General features: G+C 51.5%; 7 protein-coding genes across 7 annotated transcripts; 4 read left to right on the top strand and 3 right to left on the bottom strand.

The window, feature by feature from the left end:
* Positions 1 to 1,076: 1,076 nt before the first annotated feature.
* On the top strand, positions 1,077 to 2,487 carry J7T55_003395 (sep domain-containing protein; the record flags this gene model as incomplete). The annotated part of the gene is made up of 3 exons (XM_053143416.1): positions 1,077 to 1,139; positions 1,208 to 1,638; positions 1,716 to 2,487. The coding sequence occupies 3 exons, from the start codon at positions 1,077 to 1,079 to the stop codon at positions 2,485 to 2,487; spliced, it is 1,266 nt and encodes a 421-aa protein (XP_052993647.1).
* Positions 2,488 to 3,678: 1,191 nt separating this feature from the next.
* J7T55_003394 (gtp-binding protein gtr1) lies at positions 3,679 to 5,331 on the bottom strand (the record flags this gene model as incomplete). The annotated part of the gene is made up of 2 exons (XM_053143415.1): positions 3,679 to 4,714; positions 4,943 to 5,331. The coding sequence occupies 2 exons, from the start codon at positions 5,329 to 5,331 to the stop codon at positions 3,679 to 3,681; spliced, it is 1,425 nt and encodes a 474-aa protein (XP_052993646.1).
* Positions 5,332 to 6,540: 1,209 nt separating this feature from the next.
* J7T55_003393 (extracellular protein) lies at positions 6,541 to 7,736 on the top strand (the record flags this gene model as incomplete). Its single annotated transcript, XM_053143413.1, has 2 exons — positions 6,541 to 7,369; positions 7,618 to 7,736. 2 exons carry the CDS (start codon positions 6,541 to 6,543, stop codon positions 7,734 to 7,736), a joined length of 948 nt encoding a protein of 315 aa, XP_052993645.1.
* Positions 7,737 to 8,330: 594 nt separating this feature from the next.
* On the top strand, positions 8,331 to 9,107 carry J7T55_003392 (uncharacterized protein; the record flags this gene model as incomplete). Its single annotated transcript, XM_053143412.1, has 1 exon — positions 8,331 to 9,107. One exon carries the CDS (start codon positions 8,331 to 8,333, stop codon positions 9,105 to 9,107), a length of 777 nt encoding a protein of 258 aa, XP_052993644.1.
* A 1,144-nt stretch (positions 9,108 to 10,251) lies between these two features.
* Positions 10,252 to 13,020, bottom strand: J7T55_003391 (uncharacterized protein; the record flags this gene model as incomplete). The annotated part of the gene is made up of 5 exons (XM_053143411.1): positions 10,252 to 10,738; positions 10,789 to 10,859; positions 10,937 to 12,131; positions 12,209 to 12,824; positions 12,885 to 13,020. 5 exons carry the CDS (start codon positions 13,018 to 13,020, stop codon positions 10,252 to 10,254), a joined length of 2,505 nt encoding a protein of 834 aa, XP_052993643.1.
* Positions 13,021 to 14,774: 1,754 nt separating this feature from the next.
* Positions 14,775 to 16,198, top strand: J7T55_003390 (uncharacterized protein; the record flags this gene model as incomplete). Its single annotated transcript, XM_053143410.1, has 2 exons — positions 14,775 to 15,190; positions 15,301 to 16,198. The coding sequence occupies 2 exons, from the start codon at positions 14,775 to 14,777 to the stop codon at positions 16,196 to 16,198; spliced, it is 1,314 nt and encodes a 437-aa protein (XP_052993642.1).
* A 178-nt stretch (positions 16,199 to 16,376) lies between these two features.
* J7T55_003389 (methyltransferase-like protein) lies at positions 16,377 to 17,156 on the bottom strand (the record flags this gene model as incomplete). Its single annotated transcript, XM_053143409.1, has 1 exon — positions 16,377 to 17,156. One exon carries the CDS (start codon positions 17,154 to 17,156, stop codon positions 16,377 to 16,379), a length of 780 nt encoding a protein of 259 aa, XP_052993641.1.
* Between the last annotated feature and the right edge of the window lie 414 nt (positions 17,157 to 17,570).

Genomic DNA, 17,570 nt, shown 5'->3' with positions numbered 1-17,570 from the left:
TGCGAGGGGGCTCTCAAGAGTATGCGATTGTCGGCAAGACTCGTCGAATGTACCGGTGTTATTGCGACGATTGTGATTCGGAGATAGGCTGCAGCTATTGCTGGTGTGCGATGTGGGCGAGGTTGATCTGAGATCTGAAATCCAGGAGGGCAAGCGGTGTCGTCGGTGTCGGTGTTTCCACGCACTCAGTCGGCCGACCTTGGAATGGGACTGGTGTAGCGGGCCGGCAGCTGGGCGTTCTGGCGTCTGGGGGTGTGACGCTGACAGCCAGTGAGCTCCGGCGTGGACCTGGCCCTAGCTCCCCCAGTCGTTTGTAACCCGCTGTACCCGCTAGTATCCAGACTATTCTATCTTCCTGGTTGCCTCGATTGGATGAGAACATTTGTGATGACAGCTTGTTCTTTTTTTATGAGTATAATGATTCGAAAATGTTTGACATACTTACCTGGGATACTCTGGGCGTATTACTCAGTTACAGCGTCTCTGTTTCCCTTCAGCACACGAGGAAGTATAAAACATGGAGAACATTACCACGTGTAGATGAGGGTAGGCTTCTTCTCATGACCACTACGTATTTTGCATCTATAAAACACTGGTTCTTATGGGCTACCTTTTGTATCATTCCTAAAGATCTCTTGAGCCAAAGAGAAAGTTGTTATTGCTGTGCCGCAAGTCTGCCCCATGAGCTATCCCATCCAGGTACCTGGGCTACTTAGGCTCCCAGGCAGGAAGGTAGCTTCGTCATAGTGGGGTGCCTGCCGGGACAGGCGAGAGTTCGGGGGGCGATCGCGGGGTTGTGCTCGTAATTGCTCCAGCTGCCTGCAGGACCTCTGTTCCTGAACCATCTAGCCAGCCTCCCCCGGTAGGCAGTACATTTCAGATCTTCAACCCCAAACTTCACAAGCCTAAGACATCAGACAAATCTGCACAAGTGAATACACAGCCCTCAAGCTTTGATTTAAAAAGCCTACACTTGACAAGTCGCTGCGGCATCTACACTGTTCGCTCCGATACAGCGACCTCGCGACAGCAACAGGCCAAACCTTCCTCCTTACCTACCATCGACAGTCGCAAGCATGGCAGACCACGACGAGTTGGTCATGCAGTTCTGCGAGCTCACCGGCGCCAGTGCCGACCGGGTATGCAATAAACTGCCGTTTGCAAAGCTGAAGAAGCACATCAAGACTAACTCTATTACTCTAATCAGGCTGCACAGTACCTCGAGGCCAGTAGTTGGAACATTTCCACGGCCGTTGGCTCTTTCTTTGCAGATGACGATGACGAGACCGCTGGTGACGCGGGCCCCTCTTCCCAGCCTGCACCAGAGCCTGCATACAGCGGCCCCAGAACTCTCGATGGCCGTCCCGCCCCTCAATCCGCCCTGCCCTCCTCCAGTTCCGCCTCAAAGAAGCCCGCCAAGAAGAAGGGTCTGGCGACACTGAGCTCGTTGGGTGGTGGAAGTGGTCACGATCACGACGATGACGACGATGACGAAGAGGAGGACGACCCGACTGATCGTAGAGGGCCCAGGGATCTGTTCGCTGGTGGCGAGAAATCCGGCCTCGCTGTCCAAGATCCTTCTCGCAACGCCGCAGACCCCCAGAACGTTATCAAAGACATTCTCGCGAAGGCCAAGGCGTACGTTCTACACTACCTCTTCCCTTTACCTTCTGAACTCTGGAGTACGAACATGAATACTGACAGAAAACAAACAGAAACGCCAAACGCGCCCCCAGTGAAGAGGAAACCCCCGGCCCGTCCCGTTCGTCCAACTTCCGAGGTAGTGGCACGACGGTTGGCGGCGAGGGCACAGAATCTCGAACCATCCCCGACCCCTCAGGCCCGCGTGCTCCTCCCCGCCCTAGTGAGGAACTTCCCGTAGTGACTCGTACTCTACACTTGTGGCGCGATGGCTTCTCTATTGAGGACGGCCCTCTGCGCCGCTACGACGACCCCGAGCACGCCATGGACCTGCAGATGATCCGCACGGGTCGTGCGCCCCTTCACCTGATGGAGGTGGAGCATGGCCAGCGATGTGACGTTCGCCTCCAGCAGCACGAGGAGGACTGGCACCAGCTCCCGCGTATCTACAAGCCCTTTGGAGGACAGGGACGTCGGCTCGGAAGTCCAGTCCCCGGTGACGGCAATACCGCCCCAGTGGCCACGCAGACGACTGCTGCGCCTGCTACGAGCAGCGCGCAGCCTGCCGCTGGACCGGCCCCGATTGCAGACCTCGACAGCAGCCAGCCCACTGTTGCTATCCGTTTTCAGATGCCCGATGGCTCAAGACTGCCCGCACGCTTCAACCTGTCCCACACGATCGGCGACCTCTACCAGTTCGCCCGCAGCGCTTCGTCCGATACCCGCGATCGCGCCTTTATCGTCCAGTCCACCTTCCCGAGCAAGGACTACACCGACCACAGCCAGAAGCTGGAGGATGTCGATGCTTTCAAGCGAGGTGGCATTGCTGTGGTCAAGTGGGCTTAGTTTTGCAGGCGAGGGGGAGAGATGCAAAAGCGGCAAAAGGCAGCATGAGGAGCAAGGTCGGCGTTCTGGCGTGACAACTTGAGTAGGGCTCCATAGACTGTCTAATAGACACTGAGGACTGTGAGATGAGACGCTGCCTTGGACCGGCCTTGAGCACAATCTCTCACTACTGGATGACTTCTTAACAACCTTACTGCCCTCTCGTTTGTTGCGTTCCATTTGCTCATTGTGAAAATGACTGCATAATGCGTGCAACAGCGTATACCGTTGAAGATTATTAAGGGCCTACAGTGACCGTCACTTACCACAGCTGTACCATGCTCTCTAAATCTCGTCGTTCCAATGCGTTCCTGATAGCAGATGTATCTCGATTGAAAAGCTTATTGCTCCTGGCTATGGGTCATTGATAAACCGGGGCAGTCTTGATCTCGCGCACAACTTTGCCTTTTGCGATCTGGGGCCAGGGACGGCCCCAGTATCGAGACTGGTCTTGCATCGAGTCCTGCTGGGCACATGTCACATTACGCACACAAACACGCACAAAAAGCCGTCATCTCAAGGGAGTTCGGGATAGGAAGAGCACCGGATGATTTAATTGATTGGACCTGTAGACTAGGAACCCAAGTTGATCCCGTCCATCCGTCCGTCCGCAACGCAAGAGCCCGATTTTGGGGCTCTGAAATGTCCGTACCAGTACAAGCCCTGTCTATCCGTCTACCCCTAGTCCCCGTGACCGATCCAGTGAGTAGTTCAGCCTTGAGTATTATGGAGGTGATGCGGAGACAAAGGGAAAAACCGAATATGCAGTTCCGTGAAAGCCGAGGAGGTACTCGCGATAACCAATCGTTCGTCCATCCGTCGCGATGCAGCATGGTCAAGTGCGCCGTCGCATGTGGCATTTGATGATGGAAATGGGCTTTTGGGGGAGGTGACTGCGCAATACCGAAACAGGGAATCCGTCAACGCCGATTTTGTGTAGGATGCTCAATGAGGCACACACTGGGGTATCGTAGGAATCCGGCCAACTGAGAATGCCACGCCATGCAATGAGAAGAAATGATCCGATTCGATCTAATATGGTCATTGAGGATCGTCATGTCGTAACGAGTTAAGGTGGGTGATGTACAGCCCTAGTGATCGTAGAGACTGGAAAATGGAGGAGGTAGGTATGTAATTAGGTTGGCAATTTGCTCAGGCAGCAGGGGCAGTAGATGGGCCGCCAGGCTGCGCATGAAAGTCGCCGTCACCTTGAGCGTGTCCCTGCTCGTCGCCGCTGATGTCCAGCCCGCTCATGGTCGCAGAGAGTCCCTTAGAGTCGCTGCCCTTAGCAGAACCGGCGCCGGAGCCCTTAGCATCCTTTGCGGGAGGCGCGTCGAGCCGCTCGAAATGCGACGCTGCAATGCGTGTGTTTAGCTTCGCGGCGTTGAGGCGTGCCTCGCCCGGCGGCAGGACCAGCTGGATGTAGGTGTTGGTTGTGAAGGTCATGATGACGAAGCTGAAGAGCGTGCCAAGGTTAAGCTGGAACTCCTTGAACTGGTCCGAGTTGCGCGAGGTGCCGCTCCAGCCAGCGAGTCTGTTCTTGAAGGTCTTCATGACATTGGACAGGCGCTCCTCACGGTCCTTGTGCGGGTTGCGCTGCGCCTCCTCTGATTTCCAGGTTGAGACGACAAGGAAGGAAGTACGCTCGTACAGGAAGATCTCCTCGGCCTCGATGGCCTGGCCAAGGGCGCCTAGCTCCTTCTCGATGACAGCGAGGTTGGGGATGAGGTCGTGGATGATGGAGGACCAGGCCTTGTAGAGAGACTGGTCCCAGATGGACGTCGCAAATGGCTGAATGTCGACTCTAGCGGGACCAACCAGACCGGCGATGTTCTGCAGGGCCTCAGTGGTCTTGTTGCGGACGAGCCGAACGCGCTCGTTGAAGACCGACTCCTTCATGTTCGGCATGATGAGGTCCATCTTGTGGACCAGGACGAAGACCTTTGCGGCGGGAGAGTACTGGGCGAGGGCGGAGACGATGGACACGTAAGTAGCGAGATCCCGATCGACGTCGCGACTCTCGATGTCGAAGACGTAGATGAGCACGCCGACATGGCTGAAGACGTGTGCGCGCTGCTGGTTGATGTAGTTCTCCATGAAGGCCTCCTGGCCTCCGCAGTCCCACAGGTTCAGCGTCAGGTTTCCGAGGAACTTGACGTGCGACAGATCGACGTCGATCGTCGCGCCGCTGCGGTAATCATTTGGTTAGCAGTGTTTCCGTCACGAGTGAGAGGCGCCGCATCCGATCTTGACAGCAGCGCGAAATAAACTATGATCCAGATCGAAAAGAAGAAATCGCGCAAGAAATATGGTGATGGATGTGTGTACAAGTGACGACAACTGAAGACAATGATCAAGAAGTGAGGGTGTAGTGAGAACTAAGTCAAATTGCAGTAAGAATGCATTGAGTGCTTACAGGCGCCTGGTGTCGACGGCAAGGTAGTTTGAGAAGATTATACTTCTCATACTGCTCTTGCCAGAGCCGCTCTTGCCCATCAGCAAGACCTTCCTCTTCTTCGCCTTCTTAAGCTGCTCCGAGGGAGCAGAGAGCGAGGAGCCCGCGGCGACAGCGGGAGCAACGGCCGAGCCCATCTCGGCGGGGGCGGGCGCGTCCATTTCGAAAGGGAAGATTGCCTCCGAGGAGGCGACGGAGGGCGCAAGGGTCGAGGATGAGGACGAGGATGAGGGCGAGGGCGAAGATGTTTTTTGTTGTTGTTGCTGCTCCTCCTCCTGGTGCAGTCGGCTGGTGAGAGGGTTTACGCCCTCCACCAGCGTTGGGAACTCCAGGCGGCTGTTGGAGTCCATTGTGGCGCAGCTTGTGTGGCGCTAGTAAAAGAGGTCCGTGCGCCGAAAGATCACAGCAGCGAAGTTGAGCCAAGCCAGGTCAAAGATACAAGTGACATGTACTTCGTGTGGCGCAGGCGAGGGAGGCCGGTGGGGTAGGTCCTCAGTCTGAGCTCCTCACCTAGGTACGTACGTAACCCCTCAATTCTTTTTTGCTCTGGTCACTCTTTATAATGGCTTTGAACAACATCGTGACCTCTAAGGTGATTATTTGTGTGATCTTCGCGTCTCATGATGCCTCTCTATGAAGCTCATTCATGCACATGTGTTTTCCAGCTGACAGTAGATTTCCTCTTCAATTCAAGTTTGGCACAGCACTTGTGAAGGATGTGGTGTTCGCGGTCCAGCTATGGAGTTGTGCCGTTCCAGCTCAACTTTTCCTGTCTACCGCCAGTGAACCCAACAATATTCAGTTTTCAGTCCTCTCATCATTAACGAGCTCTGAACTTTTCATTATTCTATCCCATCACGGAGTTATGAGCTCGGCTGGGTGCTTTTGTGCGTCTCGTTGAAGCCGTCCCTGCCACTGAGTGGCAGCCACATGCCCATCTCGCCAGTCATTGCAAACCAGTCTCTGGGGCCGTCATATGAGGAGCCTTAAACTGTGGCCAACGGGTTAATGTTGATTTATTACTTGTTCTACAAGTCATTTGTCCTGGGTGGCCCACGTTAATTACTTCGGGGTCAGCACATGTGGACGGTCTCTGTAGCATGGCCGCAATGTTTTGTTCCGTCAGACAGTATCTGACCCTTTCTTGGACCTAATCTAGGTTGAATCACGTCGCACTGATCGGTTTCCTGGATCTGGATATACTTGCAGCGAAAAGACAACCCTTCGTCCGTCCTCAGGGCAACAAGTGATACTAAGACGGGTGTCTCCCGACGTCGTATGACAGGTAGCGGCACATTTTAACGTGATTGTTCAAACTCATGAAAGGGGCCTTGAGTGAGTGGAAGTGACAGATACTTGCTTTCCAAGTGTTGGCTTTGGTTTGTCACTATCCCTGGTGGTGATTGTATTACCTTCAAATCTCACCAGTCAGTCTCAACGGTGGACTATTTCACATCCCAGTTCCCGTACTTCATTCCTCCACAGGTACAGAAGCAAACTCCATTCTTTTCAAATCATGACATTTGAACACACCGATTTTTGCACCCGAAAACTTCACAATGAGACTATTCTTTTCGATCACGTACCTCTTAGGTGGGGCTCTTTCCCACATGCTCCTCGCTTACCCCCCAGCGCTTCGATATAAAGGCAATCCGTATGCCGGAAATGATGTTGATTATTCTCTCACGAATCCTCTAAAGGATGACGGGTCCGATTACCCGTGTAAAGGCAGCCTTAAGCTCTTAGGAACCTCCGAGGCGACCCCTGTTGCTAATTGGACGGCTGGACAAACCTGCAGCTTGACACTTGAGGGCGGATCCACACACGATGGAGGCTCCTGTCAGGCCGCCATATCGACAGATGGTGGAGCCACTTTCCATGTGGTCCATTCTTGGGAGGGTGGCTGCCCAGTCAGCGGCGCAGCTTCAAGCTCCTTTTCTTTCACGCTCCCCTCTGACACACCCTCCTCCGAGCAGGCTGTCTTTGCCTGGACTTGGTTCAACAAGATAGGAAATAGGGAAATGTACATGAATTGTGCTGTTGTTACCATCTCAAGTGGGCAGCATAGAACACAATCGACCTCTTTCCTCGATAGGCCTGGTCTATTCGTTGCCAACATCAACGGCTGCAAGAACACGGAGGGAGTTGATACCAAATATCCTAACCCAGGGCCTGATGTTTCCATAAACGACCCTGCTGCCCAGGTGCCAACTGGGCCTGCTTGTGCAAGCCCGAGTGCCTCGGGTGCCCCAGGCAATCCACCCAACACATCCACTTCATCGACCATGTCCAATCCTCCGAACACATCCATAAGTTATGGCTTCAAAGGCAAGTCTTCCCGAGCCCCACAGCACTGGAAAAGATGTACTGACACTTTCAACAGTCCGGGTAAAGTTCCCGCTCGTTTGCATCATACTGTCTAGTTCCTTTGCTTGGCTAGTAACATAAATCTAATCCCACATCAGGACTTGACACGTCTCGTTTAATTGAACCAAAACTCTATGGATAGCTTGGGCGCTTGAAGTGGCAGGAAGACGTACACGCGTACATTTCTCTGGATCTGCATGTCGAGAGGAAGGGAGAGATTGATAATACAAAATGGTCGAAAGTACGAAGAAGCGCTGATTATCACTCAGTGGGAGACCCAGATACAGACAATAGCGACTTCTCAATACAATTGTTCATGGTCAAATCTCAATTTCAATCCAATGCCCTGCTTACGATCATGATCCGCCTCCAAATTGGTTCCTTTTAATGTTGGTCTGTTTCTAAAATGTTGATCCCAATGTTGACAAATGTTGGCCGTTTGACGCAGGACCTGCCAAGATCAAAGGGCTGCATGGCACCAACATTCGTATCTGTATGTCACGGCCCAGTGCGTTCCGAGCACAAATACTTCTGGAGCACTTCCTCTTAGGTAGTATCGCGGGCCGCACCTGCATCAGCTAGTTCAGACTACTGTACAGCAGTCCAAGCGTTGGTTCTGTCAGTGTCACTTATCACTTTGTCTTGCACATGCAGGAAAGGCCCTTGCGGGTCTACACGTATCACTGGGCCATTCATGTCGGCAATCGAGACAGGATCTCAACAGCCAGTGATTACCGTTGCAAAGCAGATTTCCACATGAATCACTCCCACCTCCCAATCATAATCCCAGCATTCTGCCGTGTATCACTCCATCTATGCGCAGGGGGTGTAGGCGGGGTTGTCCAACAGTTGCAGAAAACTTTGAACCCCTGGGGGTCTACCAGACCGTATGACTTTGGGAAACCATTAAAGAGCAACAAGACATTGACTCAATTGGAAAGCTTAACATCCTCCATGTTCTCTCCACCTTTCTTCACTCAAAATGGATCGCAAACGCACAAATGAGGCCGTGCTTTTGGTCACCGGCGCATGGCACATCCCAAGCCACTATCGCAAACTGATCAACGGACTCGAATCAAGAGGGATTCGGACTATATGCCCCACCCTCCCAACAAACAATAATGTGGTGCCTCCCAACAAGTCTTTCCAGGACGATGTCGACTTTATTCGGGACATCACGGCAGCCGAGGTCGCTAAGGGCACCAGGCTCACCGTTGTCGCCCACTCCTACGGAGGCACCGTGTCGACTGCAGCCGTGGGCGAGTTTGCGTTCCCAGTGACCGGTGACACGAAGAAGGGAGGTGTCGTGGATATCCTTTACGTGACCACTTGCCCCCCGAATGAAGGGCAATCCATGGTGAGCATGTTTGGCGGCGTTCTCCCTCCAATGTTCCATGCCCAGGCGGACGGCACATTGAAAATCGACAACCCGGAGTACTACTTTTTCAACGACCTGCCTGACGAGGAAGCCAAGAAGGCTGTGGGGATGCTCGTGGAACACCAGGTAGAAGCCATGTTCACGCCTATGGACTGTGCAGGCGGCAAGGCGGCTTTCAGGGTGATTCCGACGAGCTACTTGGTTTGCGAAGGGGACACTGCCATGCTTCCCGAGTTCCAGGAGATGAGCATTGCGAGGCTGAGAAGTGAGGGTGTTGATGTCCGGGCGTACCGGTGCAGCGGAGGACACAATGCGTTCATGAGTGTGCCTGAACAAGTCATCGATGTTATTCTGAAGGTGTTGAAGTCTCGGAGAGTTTAATCAAATTGAGTAGGGGCGTTTTTATCGAGCCGAGGCTATAGCGCGTGTGCGTAAGCTGTAGCAAAGCAGCACTTAATGGTTTCATCTCAGAAGGATGTTGCAGCTTGCAACTACGAATGCCAAACGATCATCTTCCTATCAGTCATCTTCGAGATGATAGTAATGTGAAATACTCCAGGAAAATTCAATAACTTTAACCAGCCTCAACGACTGTTTCAATTTCTGTTCCAAGCAGTAAGACGCAAGTTCGCACAACCTTTCCTCCGTGGTAGAATACCTTCAGATTTGCCTCGACTTTTTCTTCTTCGGTCTACGCATCCGAACTCGCATATCTTAGCTGCATGGAGCTAGTACTGCAGAATAATCGTAAATCATGCGACAGAATCCGTGCTCAATGCTGTCAGCAATCATCGCTTGTCTCAGTGACCAGTCGTAGGCCTGGCGGGTGGAATGGTGAATTGTACTACTGTCTGACAGATGCCCAGAAATGCTTGGTCATTTGCCACCGAGTCCCGATCGCAAAATAGCACTGCATGCATGAGTTGAAGCAAACTGCCAGGTTCAAAGACCGCCTGTGGTCCATTGATCATCCGGGCAATCGACGCCTATTTTTCCTCTCGCATTGCTGCTCCCCACCCACCATCATGACACTCTAGATTCCATGAAGCTCGCACTCTTTTCTCTTGTTAGGTATTGTATGCACATTGTGCTCTCACTCCTGCATACTACAGTATTTCCTGTCAAGGAGAAAACGAGGTGACTCTCTACCGCGGTGATGCTTTCAAGAAAAGATGCGAAGCGACACGAGCCACTTTGCACTTATTTGTGCAGGCTGGATCTCCAATGTCTGATGATCATTCACAGAACATTTGGCTAGGAAGTTCCTGTAAATAAAGTGACCAATCACTGCGGATTTGATCGGGTAAAATGGTAGGATCTTCACAAGGACCTCTCTAACGGCTATATGGATATCTTCGTGGAGAACTGGGATTGGAAATAGCCGAGAATTTGGTCAGCGAAAAGAATCCGCCGGAAGGCCAAGCCTGAGCGGCGTTCGTACAAATAAAGTGATGCAGTAGGTTGACGAATAGCTGGCAGGGAATTTGAAGTGGCGTATGTGCACCCGTTGAGGTGCCATGGATACTCAGCTGGAATTCACAATTCTGTGTCCTGGACTTGGAGGCAGATCCCCAGTCTCCCAAGCCTCCCCATTACTTCCAACAGTGAACTCGATCGTACCTCCTTCGATCATGATATCTTCATGATTGAACCAATTTTTCTCCCACTCCTCGCCATTGATCTTCACGGACTCAACGAAATATGCGTTCTGCCCAAGCGAAATATTGTCGCCATTACTAGTGATCCGGAGTGTCTTATTTCCATTGATTGTCAAGTTGATGTCAGAGAACCACGGAGACTCTAACAGGTATACAGGCTGGGTCACGATAGGATAGAGCCCCATCATTTGCCAAATAAGCCATGAGTTGAGAGCACCTGCGTCTGAGTTTCCCGGCACTCCGTAGAGGGCGTCGTGAAAGAATTGGTTTGCCAGGGCACGGGTCTGATTAACTGATTTGTGCTGCTTGTTCAAATAATTGTAGAGGTATGGCGTTGCAAAATCAGGCTCATTGCTGTCACTTTGTTACTTATGATGTATGAACTAACAGTCCTCAGTACGTACCCAATATTCATAATAGTCGTTATTCCAGCGCCATTTTCATTTAGGTTCTGTTCTGAGGTGTTCGGCATGAACTACAAGACAACGTCAGAAAAATGCAAGAATTTGCGTAACGTCCCGGCAGAGATAAGGAAAGCAAACACAAACTTACGATATAATCGAGTCTCCGCTCAAACTCTGCCTCACCGCCCATAGATTCAATGAGCGACTGCATGTCATGTGGTACTACGAAGCTGTACTCAAATGGAGTGGCCTCGTAACTGATAGCGTTCCACTCGCAACCACCGCAAACTGCTGGATTGTAGGTCTCAGGAGACATCCAGTTACCTTGATCATCTTTTGGGGCCATGAATCCCGTGAAACCGGCATGGACGATATCATTATTCCAAAGGTTCTGCCATCCCGCCGAGCGATTGAGATATTTGTCGACGTCAGCTTCCGTGCCCTCGCCACCAGCCACGACACTTAGCGCAAAGTCATTCAGCGCGTACTCAACAGTCTTCGAAATGGATCTCGAGCTGTTGCTTGAAACGTAGCCCAAAGGGATCCAGTCGTAAAGCGACCCGCGGCCCTCTTTGACGCTGCCAGTCTGATCCAAAGGGCTGAATGTGTTGTACGGCTGAACTTCTGCGTCTTTCAGCATAGCTTGGTAACCCGCCGTCCAGTTGATTATCATTGAAGGGTCATCGCTATTTCTCCCTAGGCCCTTGACGTACGCATCCGCGAGCACATTGTCGGCGTTGCTCCCACCCTGTGTCAAGCCGTTGTAGTTTCCGGACCTCCCATCTGGCAGGAAGCCCTCAAATCGCCAGATATCAATCAATGCACGGATCATGCTGAGATATCTTGCGGGCTGGATTAAATGATACAGGCTGACTGTGCATCGGAAGATGTCCCACATGGTATAAAAGTCATCCCAATACGGCTCGTCAGACTGCCACAACGGGTTTTCGCCTGTCCTATCACTAGGCATCAGGTGCATGAAGTATAGGGATGAGTATAAAAGCCGTATGTTGGTGATGTTCGACGTTTCTTCATCTGTGGCGACTCGGATTCTGCTAAAAACATCTTCATTCCACTCCTTCACTGTTGCGTCAACGGTGTCATTCAGAGACCAGGTCGGGATCTCATCGTCCCTGTAATTACAGGCTTGGGCAGTCGAGATGAAAGAGACCCCGACGCGGGATTTGACTGTTGCGGCTGCTCCGTCTTCGAAGGTGAAAATTGCGCCGACTCGGTCATTAACCGCGCCTAGGTAATCAGAGCCCCCATTCGAAGCGGAGTATTGCGCGGTGCTGTTACTGAATACTGCTTGAGGAATCGCCTGGTCACTGAATGTGTGATATCTAACGCAAAAGAACTGTTAGCAGGTGCAAGTAAGCTAACGGATCCGGCTCGTTGCTCTCTGCAAGATCGACAGTACCTGATCATCGGATCTGTATTCCTTCCCCTGAAAGTGTTTATTTGAGCAGGAGGCGACTCAAAGGAACCACAGAAGTAGACAGTATATGGAGCCCCTTCATTCCAACCTGCACCGTATGTCGCAGAACCATGATACTCAGCTCCTGAGATGTCTATGTTGCCAGCAAGATACACCTGACTGGTATAACCTCCGGACTCACTTGGAAGATAGTGAGATAGATCAACCAAAATGTGTTTTTCGCCCTCAGGGAAAGAGTACTGCATAAAACCGGCATGTCTGGAGGCAGCGAGCTCTATTTTGACCCCGTTCAACAGCTCTGTACTGTAGTATCCTACGCGAGCGGTGTCATCCACCACACGGCGTTGGAAGTAAGTCCGATTATCGAGCACATTGACAGGAGAATCGACTTTTGTTAAGGGCATCTGGGGAATAATCCCGTACTTTGGGGCTCCCCCGGTCCCACTTTCGTGAAGCATCGTGATCGCCGTCACATTTCCGTTGGGCGTCCAACCTCCATTGGTGACGGAATCCTTGCCAAAGCCCTCCCAAGTGTCGATGCCGACCTTGACAACGCCAAAGGGGACAGCGGCACCGACAAAGATATCTCCCCCGCCATCTTGAATGTTCGGAGAGAAGTAAGTGAGGTTTCAGCGGGATTTTAAAACACGTAACTTACATGCTTGTCCCTCGAATGGTCCACTGCCCCCAATGAGCGGGTTTACGAATCGTGAATAGTCTACTTGCGCCAAAGTATGCCTTGACAGCAGGGCAACCGTCAGGCAATGAAAGTACTTGATTAGAATCCACCGCATATTATGTGTATCGCTTTTCGCAGTAGAGCTGGTGAAGTGGCGGTATCTGCTTTCGTGTCGATGTGCTCAGATTTCTTGCACTGCGAGCAAAAAGCTTTGCACTTCCACCATGACCAAGTCACATCGACCCGGTGTATGAGCGTTTTCAATCTGGAATAGTGACGGTACAATATCTTCCAATACGACCTGCACTTCCCCGCACCTCATCCATTAAGATGAGGGCAAGCAATGCCGCTCATGAACTAGCTTCCCCCAGTTCGTGATGTCCAACGCCGGTCACCGGTCTTATGCAACTCAGGTTGCACCGCACAGTCGATCTCCTCCTTTGCTGTACCCGGGCCCCGCGTCAAGTAGCCTGAGCTTCTCCAAAACTCGATTATAAGCAGTGTCTTGATGACAGGTCAGACTGCGCGGGGTTCTCCAGATCATTTTCATTGATTTGCGTGCTCAAGCAAGCATGGATGGTAACTTTCGCAAGCGAAGCAACATGACCAGACTACCTGCTTAATGTTACACCACAAGCCCCTCCCCCTCACTACCCCAATATTTTGCGGTCACGTATCCAATATAGCGATTCCTAAGGCCAGCCGAGATGACAGGATTCCAAAAAGCAGCTAAGAAATAGTCGTCTGTAGGAGCGTGAAGTAATGTGTTGACCTGATTAGATCATTGTTTTCACTGAAGAGTTCGAGGGCGTACTGTCTCTGTCCATCTTCAAAACCTATGCCCTTTTACTGTCTCGTTTCTCGTTCGCTTGCATGAGAAAGGGGACGGAAAAGAACGGTGGACAAGTAGACTCGATAGCCCCAGATGACCACGAGAATAATAACTCAACCTTAGAGTCTGTATTATGATCAAGCATTACCTACGCTTAGTCATTTTCATGGCAGGCGATGCAATTAACGTTTGTGATATGTTCGCGCGATGTTTATGTGCAATCAATCTTGAAATCAAAAGCAGCAACAGTGCACGCACGGTAGCTTTCGATATTAACCATCTCAAAATTAATCAACTTGGCGTGATTGATTTTGCTGACCCTAGCCTAAGTCGAATGTAGAAAACTGCACACCAGAAGCATACATCAGCCGAGGAGGTGTAGCTATCGCAAGAAGAGTCATCCATGAGTCAGCCGTGAATCTGTTGCTGGTCTTCCTTGTCACAGTTGAGAGAAGTCGAGGGTGCTGCGCCTTCGTAGCCGAGCGCCTGATTGTGATCGAAACAGAGCATTGTTTGACCACAGAAAGCCAATTTCGAATCTGACACTTAAAATCCAAAGACGATGTGACTGGGATTTTCAGGGGCTAAGATGCTTCCCCAGAGCGAGCCAATCACGCTAAGAAACCAGTCGGCTGGTTGCTGATCGACACTGTCAATCCCGTCGATCTCTGCTTATTGCACAGCCGAAAGAAGAACTCTGTGATTCGGTTTGAAACAGATCATGGTGACAATTGACGGGTGGAACAAACCACGACGTCACTCAAGAACAATGCCTGTGATCGGCGCATTGGCGAGATCAGGGGCTTGTGCTTCCTCCCGACGTTGCAAAGGTGAGGAAAGAGGACAAGATGGGGGAGGGGGAGTTTCCTGATTGCCTCTTTTCTCTTGCCCATGCTCTCTCCCCATTATGAACTTCGACGTTCTCGAATTTGACATTTGAAAGTTTGAGCTGGTATTTCTCATGTCTTGTTGAATGGATTGCAGTGCATTTCCACCTATTTTGATGGTACCCGATATCGTGCTTATTATTTCATACAATGTCCCTTGGTATCATTCCCGCTATCGGTAGCCTTTTGGGCGGTGCGTCAACTCCAGGGCCCGTTACTGGCCAGGAACGCACAAATCTGGGCCCTCTGACCGCAACTTTCACGCAGCCGCCAGAATGCGCGACAGCTATAGCTGTAGCCAGTGGACAGAGCTTGCTTGGCCGTCTGGGGGAGGTTTGTGGATCAGAGGTTGGCGCTGTTGATACTTCCTGCTGGCCTGCAACAGGCGGCGGTGTTTCCGGCCCTTCAACGGCTTCCCCTGGATGGGGTTTCTATTCTCCTGGCATAGTGTGTCCTGCCGGCCATACCAGCGCATGCTCGGCAACAGCAGGCTTGTTCGGGAAGAGTGACTGGCCGGTGCAATACAGTTTGACTGCGGGGGAGACTGCTGTGGGCTGCTGTCTAAGGTAGGTGATTCGAATATGAATCCCGATCTCAAAGGCTACGTTAAACTCATCTGTCTGAGGGACGGTTGAGAACAAGTTCTAGTTGATTACCGGAAGCTAAATATTGTCAGTGGTTATTCTTGCGACAATGTCGGAGGCCAGACTTGTGTCCAAACCACAACCTCGCTGGCGGTACCAACAACCGGCTGTGGAGTTGCGAACAATGCCGACGAGCCCGCAGTCTTTCCAAGAGCAACTGTCACAGCCGTGACACTATTCGCGCCCATGTTCCAGATGAACTGGCGTAGCGACGATCTTTCAGCTTTTATTCCAGCTCCACAGACCTCTTCGACATCGTCGCAGCCCATAGAAACGGGCTCATCGCTATCTTCAGCCACGAACACCCCAAGTCTTTCTGGAACTCAGACTATAAGTGCTGGCAACTCGCCGACTGGTAATCTCGAGACAGCCAGCAGTTCAGCCAGCCTCGTCCCAGCGCCCCTGCCGACAGAGACAGCTGCACAAAGTGGTGCTGACAGTAACGCGACCGAAGAGGCTGGCGCCGACCAGCCAGAAGGTTCCAAGGGTCAAGGCGCTAGCTTTCCAGTAGCTGCGATGGTCGGTGTTTCTGTAGCTGGTGGATTGGGCGCGCTGGCCGTGGCTATTTGGGCGGTATACATGTGGCAACGCAGACGACGGTACCGGAAAGACATGTTGCAGGGCATCAGCGATGACCGTATGCTTCAAGATCTTGACAACATGTACGAAACAACACGTCCAAAGACCTTCGATATGGCTGGACGAGAGACTATATACGACCTAAGGCGTCAAGACACATTTGGCAGCAGACCAGATCCAGATATGTCATATGGACCGGGGCAGGAGACTTCTCGGTTTTTCAGGGCTGGACCCCAACGAAGCCCCCAGGTGGTCGGCTTCTCTGGTATCACCACAGCAGGAGGAGGTAAACCAGAGGGGCTGAGGGATTTGAGTGGAGACCCCGAATATGGTTCATATTATCGACACTAGACACTGTTGGTCTGCAACAGAACAGACTGTCATAATTGATGATATGTGACTTGGATATCAGATCCTGTTGCATACCTGTAATAGTATCACGAATAATGAGCAGATGTCTCGAACTTGACTTTGATGTAAAAGCTCGTAAGAATATACATATTCCGATACCTATCAGTAGCTCATGGGCTTACTCCGGCTCAGGCTTTGCCGCCGTCATGATCGTGAATAAGGGACGAGCCAGGAAGCTGTCCCAGTAATCTTCGTCTTCAGCCCCCTCAAATTTCGGCTTTACCGTAGGATTCGCCAACGTGATGTCGGCCAGTCCGGCAGACTTCGCGGCGGTTTCAAAAACACAATGGTTCAACATGTATGCATTGAAAGAGACCGGTTGCTCCTTGGCGTGCAGTGTGAGCTTGCAGACTTTCCCGTCTTTGACCGAGTCGATTTTCTTGTATGAGAAACCGTAGTAATTCTCATCCTCATGGAGCCACGGCATATTATCATTCGGGATGACGCCCACGAATCTTCCTCCCGGCCTTAGGTACTTCGCAATGTTCTGTAAGGCTTGATCCATCATGGCCTGGTCCCCGGCGTAGTTCAGGCACCATGCGCCCGTCACTAAGTCGCAGCTTGCCTCAGTGTAGTTGAGGAGAGTAAGAGGCTTGAAAACGTCTCCCAATTCATACTCCACCACGCCCTCCGGAATTTGCGGGTCATCTTCTGTCACCTTGCGAGCTGCTTCTAACATGCTCTGGCTGACATCGACTCCATTGACGTGCTTGGCACCCAATTTCGACAGAGTGCGCGCGAAAAAGCCAGTGCCGGTTGCGAGATCAAGAATTCTCTTGCCTTCAACGGAACCAAGCGTATGGAGCAAATTTGCTGTGTCACATCGGCGTACCGCAGTCTGTAATATACTGTCGTAAGTCGTCACCACCTTCTCATACTGGGCGTTGTCGACAGACATGTTTTAAAGGGGCTTTAGGTCTTTTTCTGAGTCTTGTACTTTTACAAGTGGTTGAAATATCGATTGTTACACGAAGTTTTGGTTGTTACACTTGTCTGTTCTCAACGACAGAGAAAGCAACATAGCAGCGAGGACATTGCCGAGTTGCTAGGCACTGGGAGGAGGTGGAGACGAAGGCGGGGTATTGTAATGAATGTCACCTGTAAATCAATGGTTTTGAAAGGTTGCGTGTGCTTACCGGAATAAATGAGAGCCACTTATTCGAAGCGCTTAAGTGACCTTGAACTAGCTGCTTGTGGTAGACACAGTACCTAGCAGGAACACTAGAATAATGCACTCCACGAGTCACTTCAAGCTTGATGTTTCTTTGAATACATGATTGCGTCTATTAACTCGATATCCGCGAACACGTAC

This window comes from Diaporthe amygdali (genome assembly GCF_026229845.1).
Source record: "Diaporthe amygdali strain CAA958 chromosome Unknown NODE_14_length_1008325_cov_65_372321, whole genome shotgun sequence".
Classification (NCBI taxonomy): Eukaryota; Fungi; Ascomycota; class Sordariomycetes; order Diaporthales; family Diaporthaceae; genus Diaporthe; species Diaporthe amygdali.
The sequence above is the reverse complement of the archived record's forward strand: the minus strand, read 5'-3'. Positions and strand labels throughout refer to the sequence as shown.